Source organism: Scyliorhinus canicula, chromosome 4 (assembly GCF_902713615.1).
Source record: "Scyliorhinus canicula chromosome 4, sScyCan1.1, whole genome shotgun sequence".
Classification (NCBI taxonomy): domain Eukaryota; kingdom Metazoa; phylum Chordata; class Chondrichthyes; order Carcharhiniformes; family Scyliorhinidae; genus Scyliorhinus; species Scyliorhinus canicula.
Window position 1 is genome coordinate 24,988,667 of NC_052149.1, and position 18,488 is coordinate 25,007,154.

The 18,488-nt window shown below is 46.2% G+C and overlaps 1 protein-coding gene across 7 annotated transcripts in view; it reads left to right on the forward strand.

Annotated features, from left to right (window-relative positions):
• The window catches only part of tlcd4a (TLC domain containing 4a), a 73,508-nt gene that overhangs the window by 11,307 nt on the left and 43,713 nt on the right, over positions 1-18,488 (forward strand). For all 7 annotated transcript variants that reach the window (XM_038793900.1, XM_038793906.1, XM_038793904.1 and 4 more), the window contains 2 exons: positions 4,166-4,224; positions 8,220-8,314. In XM_038793900.1, coding sequence (XP_038649828.1) covers positions 4,166-4,224; positions 8,220-8,314 — 154 coding nt within the window. The remainder of the gene's footprint in view (positions 1-4,165; positions 4,225-8,219; positions 8,315-18,488) is intronic.

An 18,488-nucleotide genomic window follows, 5' to 3' on the forward strand; every position in this document is an offset into this window, starting at 1 on the left:
TAAGACACCTTGTCTGCCTAGTTAAGTTAAACTAGACCTGGCTATTTTGGCCTCTATTTCAGTGATTAGGAAATGTGTTGTAAAGTGAAGCACCTTTTAATGGAAACACACTTTTTGTCTGTATTTTTGCCCGATTGTCATTAAATAACCAGCATGATGCCTCCCATTGCGATGTTCCTGCTGTTATGATCCCTGTAGAGACAGATAACTTACTTAATGAATTTCCCAGCAACTGAAGGAAATGACTGAAGATTTCACATTTTAAGACTTTTAATTAACAAATTATATCAACATGGATCAAACATTACTTAACATAACGAAAAGATATTTTGTACTAACTAACCAGTGCAGTCGAACTGTGAGTTGCAATCCCTTTTTTCTGTGCACCAGATATGGTAGATATGCACCATTCCAAGAAAAAGTCCAAAGTTACTCCTGCCTCCCCAGTAGGTTCACGTCTCTCTGCCACACCAGGTCGAAGCTTCCAGGATCCTCCAAAGGTTGTTCCACTCCTCCTGTGTCTCCCATATCTGATTTTCACCAGCAAGGCATACTTGTTGACTCATTGTTCCATAAATCGCAACGTCATGGGGATCTGTCCCCTTCCTTTTGAACATAACTTGAGCCCACATGGCATTCTAGTTGGCTGTTAACATGAAAACAGTCCTTCTCCGCCCCTCACAGCAGCACCTTTGCTTCGCCACGCAGCATTATCTGCTTTGTGCCATGCTCCCTCCCTTGCACTCCCATCGTACCCATAGCTTCAAAGCAAAATGACCGAGAAAGAAAACAAGTACCCTGGAATTAAACTGACAATTGACTAACCCTTACTGTGCAAATTAAACTCTTCTCCACACCTGGCCAGAATAGATAGTCGGAACGTAACGTTTATTTGGGGTGGCCCGGGGCACAGTGGTCAACACCGCTGCACCACAGCGCCAGGGACCCGGGTTCAATTCTGGCTTTGCACTGTCTGTGCGGAGTCTGCACGTTCTCTCCGTGTCTGCATGGGTTTCCTCCGGGTGCTCCAGTTTCCTCCCATAGTCCAAAATGTGCACGTTAGGTGGATTGGTCATGCTAAGTTGCCCCTTATTGTCCAAAGATGCGCAGGTTAGATGGGGTTTCAGGGATAGGGTGGGGGAGTGGGCTTCGGTGGGGTGCTCTTTAGGAGGGTCAGTGCAGGCACAACGGGCCGTATGGCTCCCTGTTGCTTTCTTGAACTGCTGCTGTCCATATGGCATAGGTACACCCACAGTGCTATTGGGGAGGAGATTCCAGGAATTTGATATAGCAACATTGAAGGAAAGGTGATATATTTCCAGTCAGGATGGTGTATGGCTTGGAGGGGAGCCTCCAGTGGTGGTGTTCCCTTGGATCTGCTGCCCTTGCCCTTTTAGATTTTAGCAGTTGTGGGTTTGGAAGGTGTTGTCTAGGGAGCCTTGGTGAGTACATAAAAAGCAAGAGGTTGGCCCACTGAAGGATAGGCAAAGGAATCTATGCGTGGAGCCAGAGGAAATGGGCGAGATACTAAATGAATACTTTGCATCAGTATTCACCAAAGAGAAGGAATTGGTGGATGTTGAGTCTGCAGAAGGGTGTGTCGACAGCCTGGGTCACATTGAGATCCAAAAAGATGAGGTGTTGGGTGTCTTGAAAAATATTAAGGTAGATAAATCCCCAGGGCCTGATGGGATCTCCCCCAGAATACTGAGGAGACTAGAGAGGAAATTGCTGAGGCCTTGACAGAAATCTTTGGATCCTCACTGTCTTCAAGTGATGTCCCGGAGGACTGAAGAATAGCCAATGTTGTTCCTTTGTTTATGAACGGTAGCAAGGATAATCCAGGGAACTACAGGCCGGTGAGCCTTGCGTCAGTGGTAAGGAAATTACTGGAGAGAATTGTTCGAGACAGGATCTACTCCCATTTGGAAGCAAATGGATGTATTAGCGAGGGGCAGCATGGTTTTGTGAAGGGGAGGCCGTGTCTCACTAACTTGATAGAGTTTTTCGAAGAGGTCACAAAGATGATTGATGCAGGTAGGGCAGTGGATGTTGTCTATATGGACTTCAGTAAGGCCTTTGACAAGGTCCCTCATGGCAGACTGGTACAAAAGGTGAAGTCACACCGGATCAGGGGTGAGCTGGCAAGATGGATACAGAACTGGCTCGGTCATAGAAGGCAGAGAGTAGCAATGGAAGGGTGCTTTTCTGATTGGAGGGCTGTGACTACTGGTGTTCTGCAGGGATCAGTGCTGGGACCTTTGAGTTCATAGTATATATAAATGATTTGGAGGAAAATGTAACTGGTCTGATTAGTAAGTTTGCAGACGACACAAAGGTTGGTGGAATTGCGGATAGCGATGAGGACTGTCAGAGGATACAGCAGGATTTAGATCGTTTGGAGACTTGGGCGGAGAGATGGCAGATGGAGTTTAATTCGGACAAATGTGAGGTGATGCATTTTGGAAGGTCTAATACAGGTAGGGAATATACAGTGAATGGTAGAACCCTCAAGAGTATTGAAAGTCAGAGAGATCTAGGTGTACAGGTCCACAGGTCACTGAAAGGGTCAACACAGGTGGAGAAGGTAGTCAAAAAGGAATACGGAATGCTTGCCTTCATTGGCCTGGGCATTGAGTATAAGAATTGGCAAGTCATGTTGCAGCTGTACAGAACCTCTAGCACTACCAGAAGGATGTGGAGGCTTTAGAGAGGCTGCAGAAGAGATATACCAGGATGTTGCCTGGTATGGAGGGCATTAGCAATGAGGAGCGGTTGAATAAACTCAATTTGTTCTCACTGGAACAACGGAAGTTGACCTTATAGAGGTCTACAAAATTATGAGGGGCATAGACAGAGTGGATAGTCGGCTTTTTCCCAGGGTAGAGGCGTCAATTACTAGGGGGCATAGGTTTAAGGTGCTAGGGGCAAGGTTTAGAGTAGATGTACGAGGCAGGTTTTTTACACAGAGGGTAGTGGGTGCCTGGAACTCGCTGCCGGAGGAGGTGGTGGAAGCAGGGACGATAGTGACATTTCAGGGGCATCTTGACAAATACATGAATCGGATGGGAATAGAGGGATACGGACCTAGGAAGTGTAGAAGATTGTAGTTTAGTTGGGCAGCATGGACGGCACAGGCTTGGAGGGCCGAAGGGCCTGTTCCTGTGCTGTACTTTTCTTTGTTCTTTGTTGTAAATCTCAGCTTTGCCAGGTAGTCAACCCCGAACCGCTCACTACTCTTGTTATGGACTGCCTTCACCCTGTTAAAGGCCACCTGCCTTCTTGCCAGTTTCACTGTGCTTTTCTTTGTTCTTTGTTGAGTTCATGCAATGTATCTTGTGGATGTTATATACTTCTGCCACCGTGTGTTGATGGTGGAGGGAGTGAATGTTTGAAAGGGGTGCCAATCAAGTGGGTTGCTTTGTCCTGGATGATGTTGAGCTTCTTGAGTGTTTTTGGAGCTGCACTCATCCAGGCAAGTGGAGGGTATTCCATCACACTCCTGACTTACACCTTGTAGATTGTGGACAGGCTTTGGGAGATGGGAGGTGAGTTACTTGCAGCAGGATTCCCAGCAATTGACCTGCTCTTGTCACCACAGTATTTATATGGCTAGTCCAATTCAGTTTCTGATCAACTCTGTGTATCCGAACAGGGGCCGGAATGTGTTAATGTAAGCCTACTTGTGACAATAAAAATTATTGTTATTTTGATTGTTATCTTTGGTTAGCACCGTTGCTTCACAGCGCCAAGGACCCAGGTTTGATTCCAGGCTTGGGTCACTGTCTGTGCGGAGTCTGCACATTCTCCCCGTGTCTGCATGGGTTTCCTCCGGTTTCCTTCCAAAAGTCCCGAAAGACGTGCTGTTAGCTGAATTGCACATTCGGAATTCTCTCTGTGTCCTGAACTGGCGCCGGAATGTGGCGACTAGGGAGTTTTCACAGTAACTTCATTGCAGTGTAATGCAAGTCTACTTGTGACAATAATAAAGATTATTATTATAAATGGCAGTTATTCATATATGAGCGTTGGCAGACCATTCAACTGCAAGGCCATCGCAGTTGACCTAATAACTCAGTAGGATAGAGGTTCCATGTTGTGAGCATGATTATTAAATCCAGTTCATTTTTGTGAAATGTAACCTTCTGTTTATTGCTATTTACAGGGGAGAACCTACACTGGTAAAATTAAACGTTGGTCTAACTGCAGGCTACCTCATATCAGGTGAGTACATATTCATCTGAAAAATATTTTCCCCTATCAAGTGTTTTATTTAACTGGGATTACTGGGTTACGCGGATAGGTTTGAAGTGTGGCCTTAAATGGGGTGCTCTTTCCAAGGGCCGATGCAGACTCGATGGGCCGAATGGCCTCCTTCTGCACTGTTAATTCTAAGATTCTATGAGTTACCATGTCACAGCAAAATCTGAATTTGGTTAGGAACTAGGAAATAAAGGGCTGTTGCTTCGTGACTAGGTAAGATGTGGACTGCAATGTTTGTGGAAATCTCGGGTTTAAACATCTTTCTCTTCTGGGGGGTACGGGGGATAACACAATGGAGGTGAAAGGATCTGTGGAGTACATTATAAAACAATCTAAACTGGTTAAGATAGCATTGCTGTTACTGGGTTAAAGTTTCTAAATGGCATGAAAATGCAAAATCAACACAAAGGGAGGTTTCAAGCAGGCTGGCATTATAGAGCAAACATTTCAGGGCATTATAAAAAAAGTCTCATTTTTAAAAAGTTGAAAGGATTTTTGTTTACAAAGAAAATGTTAGTACAAATGAAGTCTAATCGACAAATGCTGGAAGTACACAGGAGACTCATCAGAATCTGGTGAAAAGACAAGATGTGGAATATTAATCTGTTTTTCTTCAGATTCTGATGAGTCTCCTGTGTACTTCCAGCATTTGTCGATTAGACTTCATTTGTACTAACATTTTCTTTGTAAACAAAAATCCTTTCAACTTTTTAAAAATGAGACTTTTTTATAATGCCCTGAAATGTTTGCTCATTAATGATATTGAAATGTTAAAATATATAGTCATTTGCGCTTTAATTTTTGCAGTGATGTCCTTTTACATCCATACAATCCCTACAGTGCAGAAGGAGGCCATTCGACCCATCGTGTCTGCACCAACCTTCTACCCAGGCCCACTCCCCCACCCCTTTCAACCTGCACATCTTTGGACACTTGAGGGCAATTTAGCATGGCCAATCCACCTAACCTGCACATCTTTGAACTGTGGCCACATATAAAACCAGGAGAAGGGAGGAAGGGGTGTTGAGGGTCAGAGATTTATTCGTAGATGGCAGAGTAGCAACTCTGGGGGAACTAACGGAAAAGTTCTCGCTCCAGAAAGAGAACAAGCTCCGATATCCTCAAGTATGAGACTTCCTCCGCATGGAGGCCCATCGTTCCCCAGTTATCCAGACACACCCTGCAGGAAAGACTGTCAATAGAGGATGAATTTGGGAGGGTTAAGTGCATGGACATATAAGGATGACTGCTCGTTGCGGTAAGGGCCCCACTGGACGAAACACAAGACCGGTGGGAGGAAAAACTGGGCATTGAGATAGGGGGAGGATTCCAGAGCGAGATACTACACAGGATTAACTCCAGCTCCTTGTGTGCGAGGCTTAGTCTGGCACAGCTAAACGTAATGCACAGGGCACACCTGACCAGGACACGCACGAGTGGATTCTTCCCAGAGGTGGAAGACAGATGTGAGCGGTGTTGGGGAGTCTGGCTAACCATTCCCACATATTCTGGTCCGGCCCAAGGCTGACCAGATTCTGGACCACCTTTGAGGCCATGTTTGAGGTCGTGGGGGTTAGGGTGGAGCCATGCCCATTAGTGGCAGCCTTCAGGGTGTCAGAACAGCCAGAACACTTTGATGGGTTGGGGGGCCGACACCCTGACCTTTGCCTCCCAGATAGCCCAGCGACGATTCCTGCTCGGATGGAGATGGCATCACCACCCAAGGTCTCAGACTGGCTGGCCGACCTGGCAGTATTCCTGAGGCTTGAGAAAATAAAATTTGCCATCAGGGTGTTGGATGAAGGGTTCCACTTCAGGTGGAAGCAGTTCACCAAAATCTTCAAAGACCTTTTGTGACCAGCAGCCACGGGGCAGAAACATAGTGTTTGCACTACACCTGTAGCACAGGTGCTTACAAGCAGTGTTACTGTAACATTGCCCTTCAAATTGTTGAATTTTTGTATTTGTTACTATTGTGTATTTTGATATATTTTATTTGTTTGTTCTAAACAAAACTCTTCAATAAAAATACTTTAAAAAAATTCTTTGGTCTGTGGGAGGGACCAGGAGCACCCGGATGAAACCCATGCAGACACTGGGAGAACGGATCAACGCCACACAGACAGTCACCCAAGGCCGGAATTGAATCCAGTCCCTGGCGCTGTGAGGCAGCAGTGCTAACCACTGTGGCATCAGCGCTAACCACTGTGCCACCCAGAATTTTTTTTGAGGAATTTGCTTCATTCTAAGAGTCTTTTGCATAGAGATTTCCGTAATGAAAATTTCAATGCAAAGATTTTGGAATAGATTCAGATTGAACCTTCACTTGTTGCTGCTGCTGTGCACTGGACCTTGTCATTTGTCATGCGCTAAAAAATCTGGACTTGGAGTAACTTGATGCATCGGCCTGTCTCACTTTAGTTTTATTTTTTCTGGTGGACGTCCTGTGCTAATCTTTTTGTTTTTGCCTTCAGGAATTTGTTTTATTTGGAGGTAGTTTTTGTGAGGGTAGGGGGAGAGAAGAATGAAGAGGTGCAATTATTCATTCAGCTTCTTAGCTCCAAAAAACGGCAAAGGTGTTTCGTGAGTCAGTATTATAATTGGGTTAAGGAAACATTACTCCAGTTCATAACGATTTAAATGATTGAGGATCAACATACTGCAGCACTCTTTCTGAAGGGGTACGGCTTTTAATGTACTTTGGTGCTTGCTGTTCAGATAATTGAAAGCAGTTGTGTGTATTTTTACCACTTGTCACAAATAATGCATGTCATTAGTTTGCGAGAGACTTGGTATTTCATGTCAATGAACAGCTTTTGGGGAATCCAAAACATAAAGAACCAAAAACTGCTTTTATTGCTATTTGCAATAAAAAACACTGGTTTAACCAACCTATGTTAGAGAGTGGCATTGTCAAGTCAAGCAGAGAATCCTGGACCGACTTGGAAAGCCAAGTCAGAATGAAGTTTTGAAGACTGATTCTATTTAAACTGTGCGAGAGTTGTAGTTTGCTGTTTATTTGAATTGGTCCAGATTTGTGACCATCCAAATAAATCATGGGGAGCCGGGGTGGGTGGTGGGGGGTGGGGGGGGGGGGGGGGGGGGGGGGGGGGGAGGAGAGAGAGAGAGATTTCATGTGAAATATACTTTTTGTTTTATTACTAAAGAATGTTAACACTGTTTAAACATTTAAAAACCTTTTAGATCATTTATTAACACCAGCATCTGGTAGAAGAAACTATTTGCAATGGGAATCAGTTTGGTTGAAGACTGATCAGACTGAGTGCCACTGACGCCAATGCTATGGCGTTACTGCGTTTGCAAATGGAACCCTTTGATGTCACTTGGAACCACTCAATTAAACCAACTTTATTGGAGAACATACAGGGCTGCATACAGGACCCCTTTTAGTTACACCTACGTAATTTCTTGAGAATGACTTGGGCAAAATCGGCAGGAAGCATTCCTGTTATGTGTGGATCTGCACACTTGTTTAAATATGCTTCAGTAGCTTGTCTAATACTGACTTGAAGGATCTAAACAATGCATGTAGATACTTTATGGGCAGTATAGATTTATCCTATAAACTATTATCCAATGCAGAAATTCTGCGCACTAGACTGTTTAAAGCATTGTGTAAGAATATGGGTGGTAACTCCTATTTTCAATAACTATAATAAAGCACTATGCCTGAGGAAATTGAATGTAATTTAACTAAAATTATTCACAAACGTTTCACTGACCTGTTACGGAGGTTTTTCTTTTACAATAGTAGCACCACATTTCCAGTTAGTTGTTGCGCTGATAGATTTATGTAATATTGTCTATGTTTTTGGTGTTAGGCTGTTTGTGCTGATGCTGTGGTAAAAGCTGCTGAAGCCTTGTTTGAGCAACTGAGTAAACCTCTAGACCACAATTAATCCCTTCCTATTTTTTGTTTTGCATTGTTTTTCCAGATTTCCTGCTTATTTTATGGTATTGGAAAGCAATTGGAGACATATACTTTATTATTCACCATTCGACAGCGCTGTATGCTTACTACTATGTACTGGTGAGTGCCATATTGAACAATAGCAGTATTTGTGGGCAAGAAAGGACCAAGGGGAAACAGCAACAGACTTGTGCTTTAGCCAGTAGATTATGTTAGCTGTTTTACAAGTTCAAATTAATGGGCCAATAATGAGGCAAAATCCAAATACAGTGGTTGAATTAATTAATGTTGCGGCTGTCCATTGAATTGACTTCAGAGACACTCTGTGACTACTCGGGTGACCTTCTCAACATGGCCATCATGGAACTGAATTTGCTTTCACTTGTGTGTGTGCTTTAGACTTCTGTTAGCTGCAAAGAAAGAACTTGCATTCATATACTGGATTTCTCAAACATCCTAAAGCACTTTACAGGCAATTAAATTATTTGTAGGTAAAGTCAAAAGCCAACTTGTGGCCTGTATGAAAAAATATTCTACATGCTTTGTAATCTGAAATATGTTTTGACAGCATATTATTTCCACATATGTGCATTTCAATTTTTTTCCTTATTTATCCCCGGACTGATGATGAGTTATCTCGATTAGATCCTTATTGGAAATATTAAATTTGAATATGCTTTGAGTTAGAAGTCATTCAAAAGGCATCATGATATATGTCCAACGATTGGCTGCAGATCACTGGTAGCACTCTCGTTTATGATTGCAAGGTTCAAGTTCCACTTCAGGGCTTGAACACCAAAATCAAGGCTGTTACACCAGCTTTGGACCGAGGGAGTGCTGGATTGTTGGAAGTGCCATCTTTCAGATGGGGCGTTAAACTAAGGCCTCATCTATCTGCCCGAGTGGATGTAAAATATTTCTAAGCAGGAGAGTTACCCTAGTGTCCAGCCAATGCTTATCCCTCCATTACCATCTCTCAAAAAAGCTGGTCTTTATCATATTGCTGCTTGTGGTGCACAAATTGGCTAGCACATTTCCTACATTGCAGCAGTAAATACACTTCAAATTAATTGCTATAGAGTGTGTTGGGGTATCCAGTGGTCATGAAAAGTGTAATATAAATGCAAGTTCTTTTTATTCATATTGTTAACTGATTTTCCTAATCCGTGTTCCACGGTATTAGAGTGTGATAATTCCTGTAAAAGTACATCCTGTCTGTCTGACAGCAATGAGTTCTTATTCAGGAGTTTACTGTAAACAAAACTGAGATTGAAATTAAAAATAGAAAATGCAGTTAATACTCAGCAGGCCAGGTGGCGCCTGGAGAGAGGGAGAAAAGGTGAACATTTTAGGTTTTTGGCTCCTTCATCAGACCAAGGAAAAGGCTTGTGGTAAATACGGTAGTGCAGTCCATTGGCGCTGTTGTCACTAAATGAGATCACCCTACGGTTTTGGCCGAGGCACCTTTATTTAGATGTAACACAGGCGCATACAGACCAACTGATCTGTGAAGTCCTCCCACTTTTTAATTTAGAGGACCCAATTCTTTTTTTTTTTTTCCCCAATTAAGGGGCAATTTAGCATGGCCAATTCACCTACCCTGCACATCCTTTTAGGTTGTGGGGATGAGACCCATGCAGACACTGGGAGAATGTGCAAACTCCACATGAACAGTGACCCAGGGCCGGGATCGAACCTGGATCCTCGGCGCGGTGAGGCAGCAATGCTAACCACTGTGCCACCGTGCTGCCTTTCTCTTCATGAACACCTAGAGATAAAATGTTGGGAGAGCTGTTTCAGAGTCTAATGGAGCAACAGCCTGACATGGATTTGGTCATTGTCCCAGATTCTTCCATCTCTATCGCAGAATATGCTCTGTATCAATGAAGGACATATCGACCAAAAGTGGAGTTGGTAGGAGTGGGCACCATAAAGTCTCAAAGAATTCAAGTGAATCATAGGCAAGGAAATCTCTTTCTGATTATCACTTGCCTCCGTCCCTCAGCTGAGGGAGGGTATGACATCTATGATGCACACCCAGTGTTTAATTTAATGCAAGCATTGTTGCCCTGCCTTGTTGGCAGGTCAGAAATCTGGCTTGTTTCTGGGAATTCCGCATGGTTCTGTGCCCATCTGACATCTGCCCATTTTTAAGGGTGGAGATTGTGAATGAATCAAAACTAGACAGGAATATGTTTTGAGGGAGATGTGGCTACTGGAGGATTTGGATAGACCATAGTGAGTGGGCAAGAACATGGCAGATGGAATATAATGTGGAAAAAAGTGTGAGGTAATCCATTTTGGTAGAAGGAATAGAGTATTTGCTAAATGGTAGAGTATAAATGTACAATGGGACCTGGGTGTCCTTGTCCATAAGTCACTGAAGTCTAGCATGCAGATAGAGTAATCTATTAGGAAGGCTAATAGAATATTAGCCTTTATCGCAAAAGGATTTGAGTACAGGAGTACTGAGGTCTTGCTTCAATTGTGCAGGAGCTGGGTTAGACTTCACCTGGAGTACTGTGTGCATTTTTGGTACCCTTACCCCAAAAAGGACATTACTGCCATAGAGGGAGGTTTGCCAGACTTTTTCTGGGGTCGGCGGGACTGTCTTGTCAGGAGAGATGGGCAAACTGGACCTGTATTCTCGAGAGTTTCAAAGAATTAGAGGTGATCTCATTGAAACCTACAAAATCCTTTAAAGGAATGGACAGGGTAGATGTAGGTAAGATGTTTCCCTTGGTTGGGGAGTCAGGGACACGATTTCAAAATGAGGATAAATTTCTTTACACGGGGGTTGTGAAACCGTGGAATTTTCTACCCCAGAGGGCTGTGGGACCTTCATCATTATGTATGTTTAGAGCAGAGATTGACAGATTTTTGATTAACAATAATGCAAATGGTTATGGGGATAGTGGATGATCAGCCATGATAGTTTTCAGTGGAGAAGCAGGCTCAACGGGCTGAATAGGCTACTGCCACGTTTTACTAAACAATCTCCCCATGTGATAGAGGGTGCCCTTTGATGCTGGGTCAATGCCAGCAAGAGCAGGACTAGGCCCTAATGGCCTTAATTGGCTACTTAAGGATCTCGATTGATCTGAGTGGGAAGGACATCCTCGACAGCTGACTGAATCGCCAAACGTTTCAGCCTTGATTTTGATGCTAGTGTGCTTGGTTCCCCAATCATTTGACGATTGGGGATTTTCATGGAGGAAGCACTTAGAACAGCAAAGATATGGAATTTATTCAAGGTGGAAAACTTTTTTTTTTTTAATTTTTTAAAATAAATTTAGATTAGCCAATTATTTTTTCCAATTAAGGGGCAATTTAGCGTGGCCAATCCACCTACTCTGCACATTTTTGGGTTGTGGGGGCGAAACCCACGCAGACACGGGGAGAACGTGCAAACTCCACACGGACAGTGACCCAGAGCCGGGATCGACCCTGGGACCTCAGCGCCGTGAGGCGGTTGTGCTAACCACTAGGCCACCGTGCTGCCCTAAGGTGGAAAACTTTAATGTTCATCACGAAGTTCTGATGTCTTCACACCTCTTCTCTACCGAGTAGTATTACACTCCCGTATCCTTCACCCAATGCCTTTTTGCACTGTGTATTTAATGTTCGTCCTATTATGTATTTTCTTTTCATGTACAGAATGATCTCTGAGCTGCACGCAGAACAATACTTTAAAAAAAAATAAACATTTTATTGAGGTATTTGTGGTATTGTAACAACAACAAAATAAACAACGTATATGAAACTATAAACATAGTGCAAATGCTGTCTCCCTTCCTCACAGGTCCCATCTTTATTAACCCCCTACTCTAAGCTAAACTAAGCCCCCCCCCCCCTTCTGATGATTAATTTCCGCGAAGAAGTCGACCGAACGGTTGCCACCTCCGGGTGAACCCTAACTGTGACCCTCTCAAGGCGAACTTGATTTTCTCCAAACAGAGAAAGCTAGCCATGTCCGATAGCCAGGTCTCCGACTTCAGGGGCTAATAGTATCCGTCTCTGGGCTACCAGGGAAGCAAAGGCCAGAACGTTTGCCTCTTTCTCCTCCTGGATTCCTGGGTCTTCCCCGAAAATCGCCACCGCTGGACTCAGTGCCACTCTTGTTTTTAACACCGTGGACATGACATCTGCAAACCCCTGACAAAATCCCCTAAGCTTCGGACATGTCCAGAACATGTGGATATGGTTCGCTGGTCCTACCGCACATCTTGCACACCAGTCTTCCACCCCAAAGAATCTGCTCATCCGGGCCACTGTCATGTGAGCCCGATGAACGACCTTGAATTGTATCAGGCTGAGCTTGGCACGTGTTGCGGACGTGTTGACTCTACTCAACGCGTCCGCCCATAGACCATCCTCTATCTCTCCTCCCAGCTCCTCCTCTTAATTGCGCTTCAGCTCCTTGGTCTGCATCTCCTCTGACCCCATACGTTCCTTGTAAATGTCAGAGATGCTCCCTTCTCCTACCCACCCTCTGGAAACTACCCTGTCCTGAATGCCCCTTAGCGGTAGGAGCGGGAAGGATGACGCCTGTTTACGTAGGAAGTCCCACACCTGCAGATACCTGAATTTGTTTCCCCTCGCCAACCCAAACTTCTCCTCCAGTGCCCTCATACTCGGAAAGCTCCCCTCGAAAACATGACCCCATCCTCTCAATCACTGCTCTCCGCCATATCCAGAACCCCCCATCCATACTTCCCGGGGCAAACCGGTGATTATTACAGATTGGGGACGAGACCGATGCTCCATCTGCTCCCACATGTCTCCTCCATTGCCCCCAGACTCTCAGGGCTGCCACCACTATGGGGCTGGTAGAGTACCGTGCCGGCGGGAACGGCAGAGACGCAGTTACCAACGCCCCCAGACTGGTGCCCTTGCATGAAGCCGCCTCCATACGCTCCCATGCCAATCCCTCCCCCACCATGCACTTCCTGATCATGGCTATATTCGCCGCCCAGTAATAGTTACTAAAATTTGGCAGCGCCAGCCTGCCCTCTCCCCGACTCCGCTCAAGCATTACCTTCCTACCAGCGGGGTCTTGCCTGCCCAAACGAAGCCAGTGATCACTTTGTTGACCCGTTTAAAAAGGACCGTGGAAGGGGCAGCATGGTGGCCTAGTGGTTAGCACAACCGCCTCACGGCGCTGAGGTCCCAGGTTCGATCCCGGCTCTGGGTCACTGTCCGTGTGGAGTTTGCACATTCTCCCCGTGTCTGCGTGGGTTTCGCCCCCACAACCCAAAAATGTGCAGAGTAGGTGGATTGGCCACGCTAAATTGCCCCTTAATTGGAAAAAATAATTGGGTAATCTAAATTTATAAAAAAAAAAAGGACCGTGGAATAAAGATGGGGAGACACTGAAATACAAACAGGAATCTCGGGAAGACCGTCATCTTCACCGTCTGCACCCTCCCAGCCATCTCCGAAAATCGTCCTTCATTTGGTCGACTAGTCAGGCCAGATTAAATTTATGCAGCCGGTCCCATTCCCGTGCCACTTGAATGCCTAGGTACCTAAAGCTTCCCCCTACTAATTAAAACGGCAGCTCCCCCAATCGCCTCTCCTGACCCCTCGCCTGGACCACAAACATCTCGCTTTTCCCCATATTTAGCTTATACCCCGAAAACTGGCCGAATTCCCCTAGAATCCTCATGATTTCTACCATCCCCTCTATTGGGTCCGATACATACAGAAGCAGGTTGGCTGCATAGAGCAAGACTCTGTGCTCCACCCCCCCCCCCCCCCCCCCCCCCCCTTGCCCCCCACCCCCCTCCGGACCAGCCCCTTCCATCCCCTTGAGGCTCTCAGAGCAATTGCAACGGCTCTACTGCTAGCGCGAACAACAGTGGGGAGGGAGGCATCCTGTCTCATCCCCCGGTGCAGACTAAAATAGTCCGATGTTGTCCTATTTGTCCGTACGCTTGCCACAGGAGCCTGATATAGCAACCTGACCCAGTCAATAAAAAGCCCCGCCCAAATCCGAACCGTCCCTGTGCCTCCCACAGATAATCCCATTCTACCCGATCAAAAGACTTTTCTGCATCCATTGCGATCACTACCTCCACCTCCCTACCTTCCGGGGGCATCATAATCACGTTTAACAGCCTTCTTACATTGGCCACCAACTGCCTCCCCTTAACAAATCCCGTCTGGTCCTCCCCAATAACGTCCGGAATACAATCCTCAATCCTGGAGGACAAACTTTTGACCAGCAATTTAGCATCCACATTCAACAGGGATATCGGCCTGTAGGACCTACACATCTCCGGGTTCTTGTTCCACTTCAGAATCAGCAAAATTGTGGCCTGTGTGACATCGTCGGGGGCAGCACCCCTCTTTTGCTTGCCTCATTGAATATCCTCATCAACACTGGCCCCAATATCCCAGAGAACTTTTTATAAAACTCCACTGGGTAACTGTCCAGCCCCGGGGCTTTACCCGACTGCATGGCCTTCAGACCCTCCACTATCTCTTCCAACCGGATCGGAGCCCCCCACCCTTCTACCAGCTCCCTATCCACCTTTGGGAAATTCAGCCCCTCCAAAAAGTGCCTCATCCCCTCCGGCCCCGTAGGGAGTTCCGACCTGTGCCGCCTGCTATAGAAATCCTTAAATGCCTTATTCACCCCTGCTGAATCTCCCACCAGGTTCCCATCTCCGTCATTTACTTTCCCTATCTCCCTGGCTGCCTCCCTCTTTCTAAGCTGCTGTGCAAGCATTCTGCTGACCTTCTCTCCATGCTCATAGATCGCCCCCCCCTCGACTTTCTCAGCTGCTCCACCTCCCTCCCTGTGGTTAACAAGCTGAACTCCGCCTGTAGCCTCCGCCGTTCCCTTAAAAGCCCAGCCTCTGGCGTCTCTGCATACCTCCAATCGATCTGCAGTATCTTCTTTACCAGTCGGTCTGTCTCTGCCCTGTCCACCTTCTCCCTATGGACCCGTATCAAGATCAGCTCCCCTCTGACCACCGCCTTCAGTGCTTCCCAGACCACCGCTGCTGAAATTTCCCCCGTGCCGTTTACCTGCAGGTGGTTCTGAATACATTTCCTCAGCCGCTCGCACACCCCTTCGTCAGCCAAAAGTCCCACATCTAACCTCCAGTGCGGGTGCTGGTTACTGTCTTTACTAACCTGCAGGTCAACCCAGTGTGGAGCATGGTCTGAGACTGTGATCGCCGAGTACCCCTTGGCCACCACCCCTGCCAGTAAGGCCCTGCTCAAAATAAAGAAATCAATCCGGGAGTACGCTTTATACATGTGTGAGTAGAAGGAGAACTCCTTCACCCTCAGCTGCCCAAATCTCCATGGATCCAAACCCCCCATCTGCTCCATGAACCCTTTTAGTTCCTTTGCCATTGCTGGCACCCTACCCGTTTTCGAGCTTGACCGGTCCAAGCCAGGGTCAATAACTGTGTTGAAGTTCCCTCCCATGACCAACCTGTGCGAGTCCAGGTTCGGTATCTTCCCCTCTTTATCTCATCCTCTTTATGAACTCCCCATTATCCCAATTTGGCGCGCACACATTTTTACTAATACCACCTGCACCCCCTCCAATTTCCCACTGACCATAATGTACCGACCTCCCACATCCGAGACTATTCTACCCGCCTCAAACACCACCCGCTTATTGATCAGGATCGCGACCCCTCTAGTCTTTGAGTCTAGTCCCGAGTGAAAGACCTGACTGACTCAACCTTTCCTCAATCTAATCTGGTCAGTTACTCTAAGGTGCGTCTCCTGCAACATTACCACGTCCGCCTTCAGTCCCCCAAGATGCGCGAACACGTGCCCTCTTCACTGGCCCATTTAACCCTCGAACATTCCAGGTGATCAGCCTAGTTGGGGGGCTCATTGCGCACCCCCCTTCGCCAATCAGCCACCCCCCTTTTTGGGCCCGCCTCCAGCCTATGCTCCGCGCCTCCACCGGTCCGCCCCCAGGCAGCCTCCGCCCCCAACCTCCTCTCTGTAGGTAGAACCCTTGTACCGACCCTCTAATAGTGGACTTAATCTTCTCCAAATGTAAAAAGGACATGAGGTCACCCAACCAAGCCAAGGTACTGCGTGGATTATGAGACTTCCACAAAGCAAAACTCGTCTCCAGGCTATTAACGAGACGAGGACATCCGCCTTGAGTGCCTTAAGACCATAAGACCATAAGACATAGGAGTGGAAGTAAGGCCATTCGGCCCATCGAGTCCACTCCACCATTCAATCATGGTTGATTTCAACTCCATTTACCCGCTCTCTCCCCATAGCCCTTAATTCCTCGAGCGAGTCTGTTACCCCAAAAATGGCCACCATGGGCATGGATCCAAATCAACATTAAAGAAAGAGGCCCAAAAGCTGACGAACGTGGGACAAGATCAGAACATATGAGTGTGGTTATCCGGACCCTGAGAGCAACACTCACACTTGTTCTCCATCTCAGAAAAACATCCATTCATCCTCACTTAATTCAGATGTGTCCTGTGCATCACCTTGAATTGGTTCAGACTTAGCCAAGCACATGAAGACGTGGAGTTGGCCCTGTGGAGAGCCTCACTCCATACCTCGTCATCCATAATTTGATCCAACTCGCCCTCCCATTTTGCCTTCACCTCACTCAGCGGAACTGACTCCATTGAGAGTATATGCCCGAAATAGTCCCCCACCACGCCCGGCCAAAGGCGAAATCCTTGTCAGTAGGAAGAGGGTGGTGCCATGGGGAAGGAGGGAAAAGTCTTCTGTGAAAAGTCGCGAATCTAAAAAGACTGGAACCAGGCAGTTGAAATTTCTCCGTCAGCTTCTTTACGCTGGCAAACCTTCCATTTACAAACAGGTCTCCAAACCCTTACCCTCCCAAGACTTAACATTGAGTCCAAACCTGCTGGCAAAAAAAGGTGGTTATTGCAGAGCTTAAAATGCTACCTAAACTGCTTCCAAATTCTCAGGGTGGTCACCACCTCTGGATTCATGGAAAATCTTACCGAAGAGCAAAGTAACAATCCAGTAACTTTGCTCCAAGGCTAGAAACAAGACAGGAACTTGCTTCCACATGGAACCAGGATCACTGAACCACAACAAGACCTTCTGGATATTTGCTGCCCAATAGTAAAACAGTAAATTGGGTAGAGCCAAGCTCCTGACTGTCTATCCCTTTGGAGCAAGGCCCTACGGATCCTTGGAGTCTTACCCGCTCAAATAACGGAAGACATCAATTTATTGACTTTGACAGAAAAGAACTAGGAAAAAAATGGGTATATTGAAAAGGAATAAAAATCTCCAGAGTATGCTCATTTTAATAGCCTGAGCCCTGCCCTCCAAGAACTGAGGGCGATTATCTCACCTCTAAGTTGCACTTGACATCATCAACCAGACTAGTATAATTTAGTTTAGAAAGTGAGGCCGAATTGTGTGCCACCTGGACCCCCAGATAACAAAAGCTAATCTTGGCAAGGCAAAAAGGTAGCGTCCCCAGTTGGGCTCTCCTCCCCGCAGGATTCACCGGAAAGCATTTGCTCTTGTTCAAGTTCAACTTGTACCCAGAAAAGGAGCAAAACTCTGAAGCAGCTTCATTATCTCATCCATAGAACATTCGTAAAAACACTCGCAATGGGGGCCCTATGCAATAGTCTAATCCAAGAGATAAACTTGTGTCCAAAATTAAACCTCTCAAGAATCTTAAAGATATTCCCACTCCACTCTATCAAATGCCTTTTCAGCATCTAGGGAAACAATCCCTTCTGGTTCGGGCATCGAGGAGGGGAAAAGGACAACATTTAGCAGGCAAGGTATATTGGCCGACAATTGCCGACCCTTAACGAAGCCTGTGTGATCCTCCGTGATCACCTCGGAGACAGAGTTCCAGCTGCAAGTCAGCACTTTGGCAAGGAACTTAACATCCGCTTTAAGAGTGAAATAGGTCTAAATGACCAACATTTTGTTGGGTCTTTGTCCTTGCGAATCAAATAGATAGTGCCTTGTATGAGGGTAGAGGGCAACAAACCCCGGGATAAGGAATCATTAAATATATCCAGAATTAAAGATACCAACTGCTCCGCAAATGTCTTAGAAAATTTAATGGGGTAGCTGTCCAGGCCACGGGATTTACCTGTTTGCATCAACCAGATATATTTCACAATTTCCTCGGCGGAACGGGGATTCCAACTCCTCGCTCCTCTCCCCCTCCACAGCTGGGATGGCAAACCTGTCCAAAAAAATCAGTTGTGAACGATCCCTCAGTCGGACGTACCGGCCTATTATAGACCTCAGTAAAATGATTCAAAAGCCACATAGACCTGAG